Here is a 20,903-nt window from a genome sequence, read left to right on the forward strand (position 1 = left end):
CCAGAGGGACCTCAAGGATCACGAAGCTCCAACCCCCCACCACAGGCAGGGCCACCAACCTCCACATTTCACAGCAGCCCAGGCTGCCCAGGGCCCCTTCCAACCTGGCCTTGAACACCTCCAGGGATGGACGGGGATCCACAGCCTCTCTGGGCAGCTGTTCCAGCACCTCACCACTCTCACAGCAAAGAACTTCCCCCTGACATCCAACCTCAATCTTCCCTCCCTCAACTTCAAACCATTTCCCCTTGTCCTGCTGTTATCTCCCCTTTCCAAGAGTTGACTCCCCTCCTGTTTGTAGGCTCCCTTCAGGTACTGAAGGCTGCAATGAGGTCACCCCGCAGCCTTCTTTTCTCCAGGCTGAACAAGCCCAGCTCCCTCAGCCTGTCTTTGTAGCGGAGGTGCTGCAGCCCTCTGATCATCTTTGTGGCCTCCTCTGCACCCTCTCCAACAGCTCCCTGTCTTGTATTGGGGCCCCCAGACCTGGACACAGTGCTGCCTCACAAGGGCAGAGTAGAGAGGGACAATCACCTCCCTGTCCCTGCTGGCCACCCCTTTTCTGATGAAGCCCAGGATACCATTTGCTTTCTGAGCTGCAAGAGCACACTGCTGGCTGACATTCAGTCTCATCCATCAGGACCCCCAGGTCCTTCTCTGCAGGGCTACTCTCAAGGGATTCTTCTTCCATTCTGTATTCGTACCTGGAGTTACTCAACCCATGTGCAAAACCTTGCAGTTTGCTATGCTGAACCTCATGAGGTTCACACAGGCCCACCTTTTGAGTTTGTTTAGGTCCTTCTGGATGGCTTCACTTCCTTCTAGCATGTCACATAGGCAGGGCCTGTGTCTCCATTTTGCAGCAGTGCTTCTTTCTTCCTGCAGTGTCAGCTCAGCAGGCTGAGGGGACATGGAAGGCAGACACCTGCCCCTTTGGCCTGCGCTTTTCTCATTCAACCACCCTTAGTACTTCCTAGCTCTAGGGTTTGGTGCATCCAGTTCACTCATTTTAGTGGCCAGGTCTGTAGGTAGGCACACTCATTTGTGTTATTCCGTTAGCTGGAATGATTAATTTTGACCAACAGAGGTGTGCTGAGTGGCTGTTAGTGCTATCTGTCTTCATGATGAGCAGAAACCTTGCTTTTCTTGAGGGCTTGCAGGGAGCTAGCAGCCAAAGGAACACTTGGCCCTGGCCATGTTTAACCCACCTTCCTGCTGCACGCTGCTCAACAGCTGTATGCTTTCTGAGAAGATTCCTTCTAAGAAATCCACCGTGTAGAGACTGCATAATTTTACATGCGCTGTAGTGTTTTAAGGTCTTTTTGGAGCAATAAGAGCAGAAGGAAGCTTTGACAACCACTGAAATTACCTTAATGCTCTTGGAGTCATCTGAATCCAAATTTATTTGAAGTTCAACCTATTTTCTGCCTTTTCACCTTTGCTTCATTCCACTGCATTCTACATTTCCTCTATGTTTTTCCTTTGAACTCTGCTACCCTTCACTCCCATTCCTCCCTGCTGCTTCATGCAGACACCTGACAGTCCCTCCGTTCCTCTCCTCCTCCCACACCAGGGTTAGCAAGACAAGGCAATTCTGCTGTTTGCTGCTCTCCCTTCTGTTTCTTATGTCTATGATAGTAAAGCTGCTATCAGCCTGAGCACTGACAGCAGCAAGCAAAACACGGAGCAACTAAGATAGCTGATTCTTGCATTTATAGCAAATTCTAATTCTTACTGCAACAAGGATGACCTGAACTTTTTCTTCCTATTATGCATTTTAAAAAACATCTGGACAACCCCAGCTAAAGGAGGATTACTGATAAGCATTTTCCTGGCCAAAAGGAAAATCAAAGTATTCTGTCGAGTTGTGAGAGATACTGCAGTCTTTCATGAGACAGCTGCAGTTTTTAGCCAAATTCTGTGATTTGCCAAAACCTTACATTACAGGCAGTGCAGCATGTTGCTGGTCTTTCTGTGCTGTGTGCCATGCGTATCTTTATGTATATTGGTAAGACAGACTGATGTGAAAATATAGAAGATAGAGAAGTTACTATGCCAATTCTGCAGGGTAATTTTAATAAGGGAATTACTGTGATAATATGGTTTAACGTGTCCAGTGTGAACTACATAATTTTCAGGAGCATGAATAGAGCCAATGTGACTTGGTGAGGTGCCTGAAAAAGTACTGAAAGAACTTTTACTGATGAATTTTGTTTTTGTGCAAAACGCTTTTGCCCACAGTGAGAGATTCCTGGATCAGAAGTGGTTTGAGCTACTGCTAATGATGGGTTGGGCTGATGAAAGAACATTCCCTCCATTGCTGCGTGTATAGGTGATAACTTCTGGCAGAGCAGCGGAGCAAGGCAGGCATTATTGTGGTATTGTGAAATCTCTAATCAATACAAAATACAATGAGCAGAATCATAGAATCATAGAATTGCTCAGGTTGGAAAAGACCTTAAAGGTCATCGAGTCCAACCTAACCAAAGAAGCAGCAAAAGACAGAGGCAAATAGGACTGAAGAGCACAATGTCCCTTATAGCACTTGTGTGCTTGTGTAGTTGGTAAAAGTGCCAGGGCTGCCTCCTCAGCAAGTCTGAATTCTTACAGAGCTTCACAGATGAGAGGAAAACCTGATCGAGCTTTGTTATGTATTACACAGAACCAAAAAAGGGCACAAACAAAATCATATTCCTTTTCTGGTCACCCTTCAGATCCTAAGGTCACTGTAAACTGTCTCAGCACTTTTACAGACTGGACTCTGCTCAAACCATAATGCTTACAAAGTTCTGCTTTGAATAGGCCTGATTTTCTCTGTCATTTGTTTTCACTTTTATTTCTCTGCACAACATAAGAAGTCCGAAAAAGATTTTATTTTCCCCTACATAGCATATAATTTACATCCATCATCCCAGGAGGTCAGTGCCACTGGGGTGCCATTTAAATACAATGAATATAAAGTAATGAAGCTCTTGCTGGAGTGGATGGCCGCAGATCTTGGGGAAAGAGAAAAAGTTTCCAAAGCATGTGGAGAAAACACGACGGGAGACCGAGTGAATTCATCACACCACAAAAATGTCTCCATCCTGTCGACAAAGTCATTAAAGGAAAATGAACCATTGTTACTTTAGACGCTTGCATTCCTTTGGCATAATAACTTCAGTGTAGAAGCATTGGTGCAAAGAGAATTTGCACACATGAGAAAAAAAAAAAAAATCTGTTTAAAAAAAGAACGTATCCAGATTATGTAATGAAAGAAATCCTCCGAGCTCCAAAGAAGAGATGGAGCCTCTGCAGAAGCCACAACTAATAAGGAACCGTATGCAGCGGTCCAGGGTGGTTCTTTTCCTCCTGCCAGCAAGTCAAAGGCAATGCCAGCACAGGCAATTCTTTTCCAATAACCCACAAATGATATTCTCTTTAATTACATGAATGTTTCTATCCCCAGTTGATCCATAGCCATGCTGGTTTTTAAGATCCTTTCCTGAGATTTCCCCCGTACCGTTTCCCTTTTCAAATTCATTTACTTTCAATAATTTTTCAGTCTCCATAAAAGCAATCTGTGAGGAATGCGGGGATTAGAAAAGTTTGCTGCGTTCAATTTTGTGTAATTCCCTGGCAAAGGGTGTCCAAATGAGAGACAGTGTCACGTGCATACAGTAAATCATAGCATATACCCATTTCAAATATGTTGTTCCTCTGTAGGCCTGCCACAAGGAAACACCACTTTAAAGCAAACTGTCATGTAACCCCCGGTAGAAAAGATGAAATTAAAGAGCTGCAGCAAAAATCCTTTCCTTTATTTTAACTTATTCGGTGGTATGGCAAAGTTGTATTTGGTATGCAAGTTAAAACCAAAACAGGCTAATAGATTTAGCAACTTTATTGTCAAAACTGTTCAGTAATACAATACATAAAAAGTCCCTTCAGTTGCTTTAATTTTTTTGCTTAATAGAAAGGCACTATGTTGATTTAAGAGAATACTGAAAAGGAAATCTGTCCTTTATTTTTTGTGACTGCACTGGAACAGGGAACTGAGCAGAAAACTGCTGAGGAAAAGTATGCCAGCAAACACCAAATCGTACCTGTTAATTACAACAAATACGCTTGCAGACAGCAGCAAGCATGCTATTTATCCATCATTTACAAGCACTGAAGTGTGGGGAAATGAATTGGTTTGCTGGCAATTGTCCCAATTAATTGGGCGTGCTATTTATTAGGGCACTGATTAAAGCGTACTCTGCAATGTAATAGTTCAGTATGAAGCTGCCAACCCTTATTCACTCCTGGCTCACATGCGTAAAAGCAGGAGAGTAGACAAGCACAATATGAAAATAATGATGTGCTCTGTGCCAAAATGGATGTGAGGCAACTCCAGTGCCTGGAAATTAAAGACCTGGAGAAACAGAATTAGGTACCATCCTGATCTTGGAGATAGAGGTTTGTGTTGTGTAATCCGGCTCTGACCAAGAGCTTCCATCTGTAATAGTCATTTTGCACACGTGTTAACACCAACACTGTGTTACACACTCCTGTAAGCAGCAGGCTAAGGAAATTGGAAACAGGATAAAAGCAGACTTTTGGTGCTGAGTGATCCGAGTCCATTGACTTGAAGAAAAGCTGCTGGGGGGTCCTGATCCCTGCCACCGACTCCTTGAGCCTATCTGATCAACCACCCTGATTGAGAGTATACATTAAGTAAAACCATGGCTTCCACAAATGAGGTTAGGAGTTTCCACACACAGTCAAGGAAACTTATGCTAATAATTGTATATGTTATCTGAAGTAATGCTTAGAGTTTGATCCCAGCCAGGATAACAACCAGAGCAAACCAAAATAGTGATTTGTACCAGTTAAGAATTCCTTGGTCTTGGATCGTTCATAACTTACCTTGTTAGCACTGATGCAAGACCTGGGTGCAAGGCCCAGCATTCCGTGATTTACTAACAAGCTTTTGTTCCTACCTACTTCCTACGGTGTCCTCAGCATTTGCCTGCACTCTGCCTCTTCAGAAGGAAGTACTCAAGGGTGACTCTATGAGCAGAGTGCTTCAGCCTGAGGGCTCCAGCAACAGAAATGAAGTCTTGGTGCAGTGTCTTTCTTGGTGCAGTGCCCCAGAAAATCACGGCAGTGTGAGAGCCACTTAAAAATGGGAGCGGTAAAGGTAGAGCTCCAGTTCTCTCATGCAAGGGAAGGAGCTGACTCTAGTCACCAGAGACTCCACTAGCTAGAGAGCAGCTTTCCAGATGGATCACAAGGAACTCAGTGAAGCAAAACATTAGGAAGGCTACTTCACCCATGTAATCACACCTGCTTATTACTCCTGCCTACCACCATTTAACTGAAACCACCTTACTGCACATAGCCACAACCAAACAAGCTTAACCCTGGCTGACCCCAAAGCACAGCCAGTACCCTAATAACAGTATATATTCTGCATTATCAGGAGTAGGTTTCAGTTTCAGGTGTAGTCACCAAAACTTAGATGTCTACACTTGGGCTGCGTTTAGGGTCCCATTACAATCAATGGAAACTCAGTCAAAGTGGCCACTGCAAACGACAGACCAGTTCAGTTCATCCTAAAGTAGACAACTCTGTTTTGTCATGAGATTTGCTCTGTACAAGCCACTGACTGCATTTACTAGGGCCAACTTTAGCTAGCAGTGTGAAGTGCTCTGGGCTGTGTTGTCTGGTGTCCAGTGGCCTTTCCAAAGAGCAGAGGACCTCCCGTAGGGCCTGACTCACGTGCCAACCTGTAGCCATCTCTTAGGAAACTCAAAACATCTCTAATGGCACTGGATCATTAATTTTAAGAGAGTGAATTGAGCCTTAGATTGCTGTTGACGATAATGGGAGCTTAAACAGCTAAATTAAATGTAAACATTTACACTGTAAACAACTAAATTCAGGTGCCTGAACATGGAACGCAGCTCTCCTCCAGCTGCCATTTGTCTAAGGAAAATGTCATTCTGTATAGTTATTGTTCACTTATATTAGGTATACAAATTGGAACATTATGTTGCTTTCAGAAAACTTGCAGGTTTTTGAGTCCTTTGTATCCTTAACAAAAATAAATTTGGTGTCATTTTGGCACACAGAGCAAGTGGGATCCTCAGGTTAACTATTTCCAAGTGATGTGTTGGGTTTATTACAGACTTCTGTCTCAAGGCTTTGAATGATAAGTGGGAATTAACCAGAACACATGAGATTTAATGTGCAGAGAAACTGTGAGTAGAGGGGGATGTTAGTTCTTCCTGGATTGCATATTAATATAAGGAAAGCTCCCAGAACTGGGTCCATTCAAAACAATAATTTTTTGAGATATAGGAATAGCGCCAGGAATATGCATCAAATTACTCCTGGATTGCAGAATAAATAACATCAGCCACAGGTTGCTAAGGATTTAATTTCCTCAATGTCCTGAAACAAATTAATGTTATTTGACCACGCAGAGCAGGTAGAATGCTGAGTTTATGGCTCCCCAAAACATTATATCCTTTAATGTGGGTGCCCAGCGGTGGTAATCTGTGTACGTAAGATATCAGATAGAAATGTATCAGAGAAGCTTTTTTGCTCTGAATAAATGTTTAAATATTTAGGGCCAAATTCCATCGCTAAACATATGAACACAGCTCTCTTTGAGTCCATCAGAGTTGTGCGTGTGTATCTTAGAGCAGAACTTGGCCCTTATGTTTTAGAGTTTATGACTAAGCTTCCAGTGTAAAATAACGTGTGATCTGTATCACACAGCAAAGTGGTAAGGCCTCCTTTTAGTGTAAGGGTACCATTAGGTGCTTCTGCTTTTCTTTTGGATAAGAACTCCTGAGAATGTTCTTACCTTTTCTCTAGGCAGTGCTCCTCTTCTTTGAAAGGTGCTCTTTGACAGCTTTGATCAGTTACGTGGCTGGGATATCAAGTAGGATACACTTCTATTCCTCTCCTACTTCTCTCCAGTTTCCACTCTGCCAACCTCGATAACAGGAAATACAGAATCATGACAGAAAATAGAGAAGCATTTTAAAATATCCTTAGATTAATGAATTAGATATACTTCTAAAATTATGAGCAAGCTAAGGTGTTGGTTTTAAGCTGTAAGCAGTGTGCTCAGATCAGCCAAAGGACGTGTGTGGTCATCCATTCCAAGGAACTAATATTACACTGAGATCAGCTGAAGCATTTTTACTTGGAATTGTGAATGAGTGCCAGTACTTCTGAATCCAGAGCAATTCTTTCCCTGTTTTTGATGCATCCTTTAACCCATGTTACAAAGTATTTATGAATCACAGAATCACAGAATGGATTGCAAAGGACCACAGTGCTCATCTAGTTTCAGCCCCCTGCTATGTGCAGGGTTGCCAACCACCAGAGCAGGCTGCCCAGAGCCACATATCTAAATTGTTCAGAGTTGGTTCTGTTTCCAAGTTCATTCCTATGCTCACCTAACATCCAGGATCAGCAAAGACAAAGAATGACTTGTGCAGTCTTGTATCAAAGCCACGAGACACACTGTGTGATGGAAACATGTGCCAGTGCCACTGCAAAGACACAATGCAAAATGCATAAAGAACTAAAAAGATCCCCAAGTATAAGCTCGGTGACTGAGCAGTCATTTCAAAAATTACTTTTTCCCATCTCAAATATAGGTCTGGAGTTTCTCATTATAAAAAAAGAACTCTGACTGTTATCAACTCCGTCAGCATACTGAACAGCTCATATATTTTAGAGAGCTTTCTGAAAGTCAGGTCCTAGTTGGGGATTAAAGTTTTTGAGGGATGGAAGGCTTTTGGAAGATTTCTTACAAAGTTCACAGTCTATTTTAGATTCTTTTCCTGTGGTAATATGCTAATGCTAATGGCATCCAGCACGGTCAAGAAAGATTTTGCATACTTTTAAAGTTTTACAGATGCGATTACAAGTGAGAGTGAGTGAGGAAGCTAGCCCTCCCTTCATCTTTGTAAGATCTTGCATAGATAGAGAGACAGACAGAGAGATAAAACAATAACCCTTCTGAAAAATGTTTCATTTCTGGTCAAAATACTGGTTTATGGCATTCATTGCACAGCTCAGCTAAATGTTGTTCCATGCAAAATAGCATCTTCTTTGATCAGTTGGAAAAATACTTCTACTTCAGCTTCCTTCCTCATCTGCTACTTATTCCTTTGCCCAATTGCAAAAACAAATACCAAAGGAAAAGAAAACTTCTAATATTTGAAGGGAGCATATAGACAGGAGGGGGAACGGCTGTTTACGAGGGTGGATAGTGATAGGACAAGGGGGAATGGTTTGAAACTGAGATGGGGGAGGTTTAGTTTGGGTATTAGGAGGAAGTTTTTCACTCAGAGGGTGGTGAGGCACTGGAACAGGTTGCCCAAGGAGGCTGTGGATGCCCCATCCCTGCAGGCATTCAAGGCCAGGCTGGATGTGGCTCTGGGCAGCCTGGTCTGCTGGTTGGCGACCTGCACACAGCAGGGGATCAAAAGTAGATAAGTGCTGTGGTCCATTGCAACCCAGGCCATTCTGTGATTCTCTGGCAATCCACTTTTTTCACAATGCACCCATGCAGTTGGTCAGTTAATAACAAGCATACGAGAAGCAGAGAAACTTGGACTGATCTCATTTGCCAAATTAGTTTCTTAAGCTTTTTCACCGAAGAATACATGGTTGGACTGGATGATCTTATAGGTCTTTTCCAACCTTAGTGATTCTGTGATTCTGTGATTCTGTGATACAACAGGTCTGCAAGCTTCAGCATCACGTGTTGTATCATGAGCGTCATGTCATGAGAATGTCAAATCTTTTGCTTACACCATTGGTGCTTTCCTCCACTAACTGTTCTATCCAAGTCAATGTTTCTCTAAATTCCACTGCATAATCCTAAAACAACATCCAGTTGGGACGACTGGCTTGTGGCTTTGCATGCCATGTTTACGTAGACAATAAATAGCAAAGTATGTTAAAAAAATTGCCACTCATCCAACATTCTGCACATAAAGGCTGGCATAGAAAGTCTGAGTCTGTGCTGACACTGCACACACTGCACTATCATAGCTTTAAGTCACTGTGCCTTCATACTGCCAATACTTCAGAGCAGTAGGCATGCACCTACCCAGATGATGTGCTTTTGGCAGCTGCTGTGGAAATGCCTGCCTGCTCTCCACATATCTTGGGCAGCATTGAAAACAGCAGCTCCCCCCGTGTGGACAAAAGCACCAAGCTCAGCACCTACTGCAACAAATGCTGGGATTCTGATTTTGAGGCAAACCCTGTTTGCCTTCTGCAGCCGAGCCCTCCCTCCAGCCCCCGACAGGCATGATTTGCTGCAGAAAGCAAAAAGCTCACCTGACCTTGTCCACACCAGCAAGGCAACCACTTCTACTGCTGCTTGAGTGAATCTGAGGGTGGAAAACTATTTTTGACACTTCTTGTCAAAAACAGGTCATTTTTCTGGTGAGGGCAAAGCCCCAGTGACACTGCGTAGTGTATGTGCTGAAATACAGTGGGGTGAGTTAAGGACATGGGATCATCACTCAGAAAGGCACTTACTTGTAAATTCAGAACACTTTTGTGGATAGAACAGCGGTTACTAAAGATTGTGTTGATAATTTCATATACGATAGGCTAAAGAAAGCAAGCATATATACGGTGTGCATATATTACATTAGGCAGGCTTCGTAGATAAGAGCAGCTCAGTTCTCCTCTCACAGCACTGTAGATCAAGAGGGGTACCACTGAAAGCCATTTCATAGAATCATAGAATCATACAATCACAGAATGGCCTGGGTTGCAAAGGCCCACAGTGCTCATCCAGTTCCAACCCCTGCTGTGTGCAGGTCGCCAACCAGCAGCCCAGGCTGCCCAGAGCCACATCCAGAGCATTTTATTGCTTACACCTGAGAAACGCGATAATATTTCTAAAAATCCCGCATAGAAATGCTGCAGAAGCTCACTCTCCTCCCTTAATTTTCATGATTCCCTAGAAGAGCTATTTTTCTTGTGAATCCAGAGCATAAATTGAAAGGAAGGGGAGAGAAGGAGCACGATGGTGGGAGGACAGGATGGGCAGCCAGGAGAAGGGAAGCGTCTGTCCCATTCTAATTTACTCTAAGATAGAGCAAACAGACTCACAGCCCAGACAGCTCTCAGACTCACTGAACATCTCGAACAAACTGAGAGCTCTCTGTTTATTTCAGGTGTATAAAACACCACCAGTTGCCAGTAAATGCAGCTAGGCGTGCAAGTGTCTGCATGAAGATAACATATTAGCTACGAGAATTATAATTGTCTTACCATTGTCTTTTCTTTCTGTCTTGAATCAGAGTGAGTGTGCCATAATCTCTTAAGAATCTCACAATAAGTAAATATATCAGAAATGCCTGCTTTTCAGTCAGAGATGCCAGCTGTCCATTTCAGACATAACATCAGCCTTCACTGTAAGCTTCCACATAAAAGCACCAGGAACAGTAACGTCTCTAAGCAAGCATGAATGATTGGCTTGAAGATTCTTTACCAAAAAGGGAGTTTATTTACTTCACACAGGTCATAAATTTCCTTAGAAAAACTCTCAGTGGCAATCTACGTGTGGTGTTTAGTAAACAGAGTTTTCCTCTCATTCCCTCAGTCCACGTTCTCCAATTGTCCAAAACAGTGGAACGTAGTTTTTCTCACACTCAAAAAGAAGATATATTTTAGCTGTTTAAAATGACATGGAAAGGAAGAGCTGAAAGACTTCCCATATTCTTCAGCACTCAGACAGTGAAGGGTGCGAGGACCAGCCCACAGCAGCACCTCGTTCCTTGAAGGCTCCCATGGAATGAAATGGCACTGCAGACAGAATAAGGCTTCGCTTTCTTTCTTACCAAGAAAAAATAATGATGATAATAACCAAAGGGTGGGATCTGCCTTTTCATGTCACAGACTTTTATCTGCTCAAAATCACGCTAACCTCCGGGTGCCAAGCACAGCGTGTTTGAAAGCCTTCCAAGGATGGGAAGAGCTGCTGCATCTCCTCCACAACAAAGGGAAGCTGGGTAGGAACAGGAGCTGCTGTGGGCTTCTAAGAAAGGGATTTGGTCACTTTGCCCTCTGTCAGGACCTCATTCCTCCTGGATACTTCCAGGTTGTATCTTTTTGCTTATGCTTAAATTAGGAAAATATTTGATTGACTGGCTTCATTATTGCAAAGGCCCACAGTGCTCATCCAGTTCCAACCCCCTGCTATGTGCAGGTCGCCAACCAGCAGCCCAGGCTGCCCAGAGCCACATCCAGCCTGGCCTTGAATGCCTTCAGGGATGGGGCAATGTCTAATGTTAATGATTAAGATCTTAATTAATTACCTGAGTTCCTTTTAGTGCCTGATCAGCATTTGAGACAAACAGCTTGAAACTTATCCTAACTGAATTTTGGAGTGCATTATAAAAGAAATGCACAGAATTTGTGTGTGGTTTTTTTTTTTCCTTTTCTATCACCTCCAAGCAGACAGTTCGAAAAACCCTGCATGGAACTGACATCTAAAGTGACAGCATAAGCCAGACTTCTAAAAGACGCCATTTAAAACTGAACTGCTGACAAACATTCAGATCATATTTTGCAAGCTACTATTAACTAGGATGAGACCTTAAAGGAGGAACACATCCCATATCTCACTGCTGACTCCAGGCTTTCTTATCCTTTCCCCTAAAACATCTCGTGCAGCCTGGTGTCTGGGAGAATATTGGTCAGACTGATAGCAGATCCAGTCCTGCCTGAAGCCCAGGGCCGCAGTGGAGGCTTTGCAGAACTCAGCTGCCAGCTGCTCCTTCCCACTGCGCACGCTCAAGGAAAAACCTCAATAATTTTCAGAAGCTTATAACTCAGCCAAATCTGGGTGGATCCCTTTGGTCAAGGGCAACAAATGGAACTTATCTGATTTTTCCTCCCTGTTCTTCTCCTCCTTGGTAAAGCTTCCCATTCCTGCTCTGGAAAAGATACTCAGATGAGTCTATAAGAACTTTTAAACGTTAGAGAAACAATGTGTTCTGTCTTAACATCACTCTAGAAAGCGGCACAAGTATTCCTGCTGGAAGTTTCCAAAAAAAAAAAAAAAAAAAGAGCTTGAGGCAGATTTAGGATTGAAAATCTCATCCTGAACTGTTAAAATTTGGCAACGTTGTGTAAGTGAAAACAAGGTCTTATGTTGGAAAGTGGTAGACGAGCTTAACAGCAGATACCGCTGGCAGCTTCACCTATAGTATTTCTTCTGCCAGATCTTTGTATTTAATACTAGAGAGGCTCGTTCCTGTGATGGTTAATGTTTTGTTATCTACTCCTAGGGCTTGTTTCTGGGCTGTTGCTCTTTGGGGAGCAGGTATTTTTGCTCACATGTCACCAGCATGCTCAGCATTTTCAGGAATATATTCTGTCGTCAATACAGTAACGTTCCTGATCCCTTGGTGTGCCCTGGCAATGCTCAGATCTTCACTTGGGGGAATTTTCAGGAAAGAAAGAGCAAAAAAAAAAAAAAAGACAAAACTTGATAGTTCCACAAATAGTTGATTTACTCTGTACATTGTGTTTACTTTACATTTAGCATTACCCACATATTGGTCTTCCATTCCGCTCCTGTAGTCTTTCAGTATTGTATGTTTTCATCCTTTTTTAGAACAACTTTTGCACTACATTTCTGTACCACTCCAGCTCCTACGTTCATGCTCTTAACAAAGAGCCTGCCTAAAAACTATTTCTGCCATTCATGCTATTGGGAATAGATTAACAATGGGAATCCTGACCATTGCGACACAAAGAGAGTAAGGCAAGGATCTGGAATGCTTGTGGTTGGGAGTGTTGCAGCCACCTCTGCCCCTCCAGTGTGACGTACATCTCGCATTCTCTTCTGTGGAGCTCTTTGGAGTTGTATCTGGCCACAGTGCGCTTCATTAGCCTCTTAAACACAGCATTCAGAACGTGGGGACTCTGCAAGGTTCCAAATGTATAAACTCCTTTTAATTACAAACAGTTCTACCACCCACTTTCCCCACAGTTAGTCGAGGGAACCGGTTTTCATTGAGGTCAACAGAAAAAATAACCGTGAAGTGTTTGGCTCATGCTGCTCTCGTACATGCCGAAAGAAGGGGGGGAAAGGAAGAAAAAGTAAGTTTAGTTTTTAGCCTTGATATCTTTGAAATAATGTGCTTGTTTGGTCTGAAATTTACAAAGGGTAAAAAGGACTGTCCCCAGCTTTGGGACCCTAACAGCTTCCTGCTGCTCATTTTTAGATTGCATGCTGCAAGCAAAAAAAGAATAGCATTTACTGGGAAAGGACAGGCTGAACATTTTTCTGATCGCAGTGTAGCTTCTTACTGCCAGCAAACACAGCAAACACTTTCTCTTTAAAACGCGGCTTCAAGATGAGGAGAGGGCCTTGGGTTCTTTTCCTACAGTCACTGGTGGCCTCGTGCCCCTCTGGCACGGCCACCACCCCAAGGGCTGCAGGCAGGGAGGGGAAGAGCAGAGCCCTGCAGCAGGATGGAGACCTGGCTTTGCAGTTGGTCCTTCTTAGAAGGGCAGAAAGAAATCATTAGGGGAAAAAAAAAACCAACAAAACCAGCCTTTGGTAACTACTTACTTTGCTGTCTGTACTGTGTGCGTTTCGCTGTGTGCCGTAAGAAAGCCACCTACTTATCAGCAGTGACATGGCACGTTTCCTACCAGCTTTTGGACCTTTTCATACTGCTGGTATGCATCACAGGAGCAGAGCCCTGCTCATTTTTGGACTTCTGAGGGCTTTACACATAGTTTTGTATCTGAGAGCATAAGGTAATATAGCAAGTGCCCCGCGTTATCTGAAGCTAACTTGCTATGGAGCATCAAACTTGAGGCAGAACCACAGTTCTTAGCTGCCACTCCTCACTTTCTACCAAAAATTCTGTGGGAAAAAATTGTATTCTGGACACTGCTTTTTTTTTTTTTTTTTTTTTTTTTTTTTTTTTTTTTTTTATGTAATCATTTTCCAGCTTGTACTCATATTGGGGACTATAAATGCTAAAAACTAGTGTGTGGTGCTGAAATATGAAATGCTTTCAACTAATTTCAGGGGGAAATTCTTTACAGAGAGAGTGGTGAGGTGCTGGAACAGCTGCCCAGAGAGGCTGTGGATGCCCCGTCCATCCCTGGAGGTGTTCAAGGCCAGGTTGGATGGGGCCCTGGGCAGCCTGGGCTGCTGTGAAATGTGGAGGTTGGTGGCCCTGCCTGTGGTGGGGGGTTGGAGCTTCATGATCCTTGAGGTCCCTTCCAACCCTGGCCACTCTGTGATGGTCTGTAATTTCAGGACACAAGTCATCCTTTATTTAAGCCATAAATCAATGGGACAGGAACACAGTAATTAAACAATCTAGAGCTGTCCCATACCTGGGTATGAACATGGTTATTGCAGAGCTCATCACCACAGACCTGATAGTGTGGGCTCAGTATTTTCCATACCCAGAATACTAAACAAGCAAAGCACAGCATAGTGGGGCACACAGTCCACCTGCAGCCCCAGTGAAAGCAGAGCACTGCCAGCAGCCGCTGCAGCTCCTCCTGCCCTGCTGGAATGAACGGTGCTTGAGCTGAGCTCCGGTGGCACAAAGCTCACCAAAGTCAGCGTGTATTGACCCAATGCACATTTTCACAAGTGAATTTCAACCTTTTGGAAGGCAGATTTTGGAAGGAGAGCTTTGGCACGTCCTTAGCTCCAGTAATAATTGCTGACACTGCTGGAGTCACTCCGACTAAAAATACCCGATGCAATAACAAACCCAGTGAACCCATCTGCTTTCTCCTTTTTCACAAATCCTATTTACTTCTATAGCTCAAAATACATTCTGTGTTTGGCGTATTTACAGCACATTGCAGCCCCACAGCCTGGCAGCACAGCTGTTTATTTAGGAAACGTTGTCCAGGTTGGAACCTTTCAAATGTGACAATTATTTTTCAACACGAGCGTGCTAGGCCTGTCTCTTATAAACGCAACCCTAAACAAACCCTGTGCTGTTTGAAACATCACCTTGCTGGCAAAAAGCAACGTAATTACAGCCATATCCACAACGTGGTTAAAAGTGGGGGTTGGAGGTTCATGATCCTTGAGGTCCCCTCCAACCCTGGCCATTCTGTGATTCTGTGTGAAAAGTGAGAAAACCAAAACACGATCACAACTGCAGCAAAAGCAGCCGTGCGGGTGAAAATCTGCTTTTATAATGTGGAGCTGAAGGTGTTTGTTAAGACCCAATCTGCAACGCAAGCACATTTCTTTTTTCACCAACCTCCTACCATTCTCTTAACATCTTAAAATATGACCCGTTTTGCAACCGGGGCTGCAATTCCGAGAAGTTGTGCACTGAAAGCCGAGCAGAGCCGAGCAGCGGGGTTGCTCTCTGCTTCAGCCAAACCTGAGTTCCAGATCCTATATATCATAACAGCAATCGCTTGCACTAAAACATCCCATCCAGCTTCCACACAGCTCCATAAACCTTCCCGGTGCTTTTATTAATTTGTCCATAACTGTTGAAATAAAACTCCTAACGCTGTGAGCTGTTCCAGGCTGCGCTCAGTTCCCACTCACTGTGTAAATGTTGAGCAGAGAGGGATTTTTGCTCGGAGACTGAAAATCAGCTGTGCCAGATAACCTGAGCCTTCGTCAGGGCGTACAGCGGAAAGTTTTATTTCGGCATTATAAATAACCACGGACTATTTTAAGTGACTTTAGAATCATAGAATGGCCTGTGTTGCAAAGGAACACAATACTCATCCAGTTCCAACCCCCTGCTGTGTGCAGGTCGCCAACCAGCAGCCCAGGCTGCCCAGAGCCACATCCAGCCTGGCCTTGAATGCCTGCAGGGATGGGGCATCCACAGCCTCCTTGGGCAACCTGTTCCAGTGCTTGTAGAAATATAGAAATATAAACCTTACCCCGGTAGCTTCCAATAACTTATTTTGGTTGATTCTAATTAAGTTTTTATTTTACTTTAGCAGGAAGAGAGGTAACAGTAAAATTTTTTAGTATATAAGTAATTAAAACTGCAAACGTATCTTCTGGTTGGAAATGAAATAAATCACGGCCGCCGGGCACACGTAGCAGCTGGCTGTAAGGGAGCCTCTCGCCTTCCTCCGAGCACCTTCGCAGTGGAATGCATTTCCCCTTCGGCCAAAGGGGGGAGAAACGCGGCCATGAGCGTCCTACCCAAATCTCTTTTCTTACTGCAACTGCGGTAAAGCAGAGCTTCCGAGCGCCCGTGTGCGGAGTAGGGCTCGTCGTTCAGGAGCGCAGCGCGAGCTCCGGTGGGGATACCCGCCGAGTGGGAACCTTCCGCATCCACCGACACGAGAACGACTATTAAAAAAAGCGATAAAAATAAAAAGAGAAAGGAGAGAGGGAGAGCCGGCAGCTCGCCGGTCTGGGGCTGCCGCTCCCCACGGCGGCCGTGGGAAAGGAGAAGGAAGGTTGGAAGGAACGGAGCCGGGCTCGGCGCTGCGCTGCGCGGAGCGAGAGCTCTCCCCTGCGCCCGAGCCGCACATCTCCGCGCCGCGCACCGCCCCGCTCTGCCCATCCGCTGCGCTCCAAGCCGGGACCCCGGGGGGGGGCGAAGGAGGATCTGAGGGGGGCGAAGGGGGACCCGGGGGCGGCTCCTCCAGCTCTCCCCCCCCGGGTCCCCGTAGGGCTGCCGTGCTCTGCGCGGGGTCCGGACGGAGCGAGGCCGGCGGGTGTTTAGCGGCGGAGCCGAGCTTCGTAACAGCTGTGCGAAAAGGGTGCGCGGCCCAAAACCCCCCCGACACCCCGACACCCCCACAGCCGGACGGGCCGCCGCCGGGCCGGGCTGCACGCAGGCGGCAGTGGGAGGGGAGGGGGGGGAGCGGCGGGGCGGGGGGAGCCTTAGAAATTAGCGGGCGGGCTGTGATAGGCCGCTGTCTGCTCGGGGGGGCGGCGACACTTTGTTACCATTGGGTATGTAAATTGTTTTTAATAAGATCTGCCCTTTTCTTCCTTTTTTTTTTCTTTTTTTTTTTCTTTCCTTTTTTTTTTTTTTTTTTTTTTTTTAAGGGAGAAAACAAACCCGCCTGCCTTTACCTTAGCAGTCTTGGGGGGGGAGGTATAACTCTCATTCATTCAAGGAAATGTTTTAGGCTTTTTAGACTAGCGGAGTCTCAGCACAAACCCTTGGGCACCAGCTCGCTCCTCGCGCTACAGATATATTTTTGCAAACCAGACTTTTCTATTTCTTAAATATATATATATATTAAAAAAAAAAAAAAAATCAAACAAACAAACAAACCCAGAAGTGTTAATGGAAAAAACCCGGAGCGCAACGGAGCGCATCGCCAACCCGAACCCCCCCCCCCCCCCCGCCCCGGCCCGGCCCGGCCCGGCCCGGCCCCCTCCCCGCGGCTGCGGGCGGCTCCAGGCGAGGGCTCTCCTCCTGGGGGGGGTTGGGGGGGTGGGATGCACATTGTTGTATTTATTTTGAAGGCTGCAGAAGGCAGAGGAGCGCAGCACCACGTGCTGCTGACTCTCATCAGCATAATGATGGCCCCAGCCGGAGAGCCCTGTATATATAAACCACAAACCCCTAATCATTAGAAGTCCCAGCCTCCAAAAACCACATTCAGGACAAAAAAACTGCGGCATTTTTTTTTCTTCTTCTTTTTTTTTTTTTTTTTTTTGGTGTGTGCGTGTTGTTTTTTTTTTGTTTTTTTTTTTATCCCTTCTCGGCTCCTTCATCTTTCCGACCTCAACTTCTCGGCACCCGAAAGAAGTTTTGTTGTTGTTTTTGCCTTTTTATTATTTTTCATTCTTTAACAACGCAATTTTCTGAGAGCAAAAACTAACTCCGACAAAGCGACACTTTAGTGATTTTTTTTTTATCTATATATATATTTTTTGCTGTTGTTGTTCATCGAGGGCGGAAAAAAAAAAAAAAAAAGAAAAAAAAGAAAAAAAAAAACCAAAAACAACCAAACAAAAAGAGCGATTTCAGTTACCCGCTTCAGCTCCCCGGACTCGGATCCAGCAGCGACTCAATTAAAAGGACCGGACCGCACCGAAGCTGCCTTTCCCCACCATTTCCTCGGGCACAGTTTCGGAATCAGCCCGCAGAGGGCTGCTCTGGGGTGCCTTTTCCCCTCTTTTTCCCCCCTCCTGACGATGCTGCCCGCTCTCCGCTCGTTGGGAAGCCGGCTGCCGGACTCGCCCTGAGCCCCGATCCTCCCCACGGGCCGCGCCCGGCGCTCAGCCCCGCACCGCTCCTCGCACCGCAGCGCTTCGGCTCGGCTCTTTTTTTGCTTTGCCGTTTGTTTGGCCGGAGGAGGAAGACTTCTTCGGAGGAAATCGGGACGTTTCCCCTTCGCTCTTTGCGAGCGACGCTCCTCTTGAAGCAGCGAGCGCAGCCGGCTGCCTTCGACTCCTCTTAAAGCCCGAAAAGCGGACGGGGAAGGAGAGGAAGAAAAAAAGGAGAGAAAGTCGTGCGGCGCTGAGGGAAGAAGCGGCGGTTGGAAGGGGGGAAGGACGGACGGACGGCAGGAGGAGAAGCGGAGCCGGGCGCGGACGCACGGCGGGACGGTGCCGCCGCGGCGGGCGTCGCTGAGGGCAGCGCAGCCCCGCGCTTTGAGCAAACGAACGGCGACAGACTGAGATTTGGGGCTTTTTTTTTTTTTTTTTTTTCGGTGGTGTTTTTGGTGTTTTTTTCCTGCTGTTTTTTTCTTTTTTCCGCCAGATTTTTTTTTTGCCCCCCCCGCCGCCCCCCCCACCACTATTTTCTTTTTATTACAGACCCTCCGCTTTTTCATTCGCCCCATTTTTCGCTATTTTGTTTTTAATACTTTTTTTTTTCCCCGCAACCCCCACCCCTCACTACACGCCTCCTCCAGCGATCCCCCCGCCGCTCCCCCCCCCGCCCCCCCGCCCCCCAATTCGCTAACTTGTGGCTGTTGTGATGCGTATTCCCGTAGATCCCAGCACCAGCCGGAGGTTCAGCCCCCCCTCCAGCAGCCTGCAGCCCGGCAAGATGAGCGAGGTCAGCCCGGTCGTAGTGGCCCAACAGCAGCAGCAACAGCAACAGCAACAGCAGCAAGAAGCCGCCGTGCCCCGGCTGCGGCCGCACGATAACCGCACCATGGTGGAGATCATCGCCGACCACCCGGCCGAGTTGGTCCGCACCGACAGCCCCAACTTCCTGTGCTCCGTGCTGCCCTCGCACTGGCGCTGCAATAAGACCCTCCCGGTGGCCTTCAAGGTGAGCGCTCTCCCCCCGCGCTGACAGCGGCCGCTCGGCCCCCCCCACCCCACCACTCACCCACCCCACCTCCGCCCCGCAGGCGTTGCGGTGTTCGCCCCCCCCGGCCCGCAATGCCCGCCGTGCCGTGCCGTGCCCCCTCCCCGCGCTGCCGTGCCCGCTTCATCCCGCGGTTCCTCCTGTGCCCCCCGCCCCCCTCCGTAGTGCATCCCGCACCCCCAGTGCCGCGTTGACTTCTGTGCCCCTCTTATCCCGCCGTTCCTTTTGTGCCCCCCCTCCCCGTGCTTTGCTGAGCTCTGTGCCCACACATCTTGCACTGACTTCTGTGCAGCCCCATCCTACGGTGCCTTCTGTGCCCCCCCCCCCCCCTCCCTCCCTCCGCAACGACTCCTGTGTTCCCCCCCCACCCCCCTCCCCGTGCTGCAATAACTTCTGTCCCCCTTTCTCGGTTTGCACGGACTTCTGCTGCAATGCCTCATCCTGCACTGACTTCTGTGCCCCCCCCATCCTACAAAGCTTCCTTTGCACCCTGGTCTTTCGTTGACTTCTATGCACCCCCCCACCCATCCCTCAATCCTCCAGCCTGTATCCCCTTATCCTGCAATGAGTTCTGTGCCCTCTGTCCTACACTGACTTCTGTGACCCCCCATCCTGCAACAGCTCCTGTGCGTGTGCCTCATCCTGCCTTGAGCCTTTCGCCCTTCCATCCTACAGCAACTTCTGTGCCCCCTATAGTGCCTCCTGTGCCCCCCTACCCCACTCCGTGCTACATTGCCTCCAGTGCCCCCCCATCCTGCACTGATTTCTGTGCTCCCCCTGCACTCTCTCTGCTTGGTGTGTGTGTCCAGGATCTTCTGTTCCCCCCTCTGTGCTCAAGTGCCTCCTGTCCCCCCCCGAGTCTGGCGGTGCCTCACATACCCCCATCCTTCTGTCTGCCATGCCCCCGCATCCCACTGTACTTTCTGAGCCTTCTCTGCCTTGCAGTGCCCCCTGTCCCCCTTCTGCCCTACAAAACATCCTCACCCCCCCTCCGCAGACCCTCTCGTGCCCTCCCACCCTGCAGAGCATGCTGTGCCTCTCCCCCGTGCCGCAGTGTGTGCTGTGCCCCCGAACCCTCCCAGCCTCCAGGATCAGTCTTGTTATTTCCATTCCTGTAATGCATAGCCTCCCCTGTGCTCCCCCCATCCCTGTACCACCCCCACAGCACTCCACTGAGCCTCTTATGAGCTTTTCTTTTAAAAAAAAGTTTTCTTATAACAAGATTCACCCATCCCCAATTGCTCAGTGCAGGGGTGCAGAATGGGTGCCCCCTCCAAACCTTCCCTTACGGGCAGCCCCAGAATCCCAGCCTCGTGTCCTGGCTCCTGGAGTTGGAGGGGGCACACAGGGATTTGCTGCAGGGGTTGGGGTCCTGATGGGGGTCCCACTCACTTCTCCTGGCCCAGGGGTGAGGAAGCCTCCACGGGGGGAGGAAGGGGGCACAGAACTACACCGCGAGCGCCGCTTCTCATTATCTGTCTCCATCCCCGTGGTGTGCTGATGAGAGGAAAACATTTCTTAAAAACTGCAATAGCAGCACCATGTGTGTGCTGTGTTCTGCAGCCCTCCGTCCTCCCTGTGGCGTCGCATGGCCACACAGAGCCCCCCAACCACGTCCTCAGCTGGGGA

General features: G+C 47.1%; 1 protein-coding gene across 6 annotated transcripts in view; it reads left to right on the top strand.

Annotated features, from left to right (window-relative positions):
- RUNX2 (RUNX family transcription factor 2) overlaps positions 1–20,903 on the top strand; it is a 215,256-nt gene that overhangs the window by 44,078 nt on the left and 150,275 nt on the right. For all 6 annotated transcript variants that reach the window (XM_090136650.1, XM_090136649.1, XM_090136652.1 and 3 more), the window contains one exon: positions 18,952–19,235. In XM_090136650.1, the coding sequence (XP_089992776.1) occupies positions 18,952–19,235 (284 nt within the window). The remainder of the gene's footprint in view (positions 1–18,951; positions 19,236–20,903) is intronic.

Source organism: Phasianus colchicus, chromosome 2, assembly GCF_987193195.1.
Source record: "Phasianus colchicus chromosome 2, bPhaCol1.hap1.1, whole genome shotgun sequence".
NCBI classification, from domain to species: Eukaryota; Metazoa; Chordata; class Aves; order Galliformes; family Phasianidae; genus Phasianus; species Phasianus colchicus.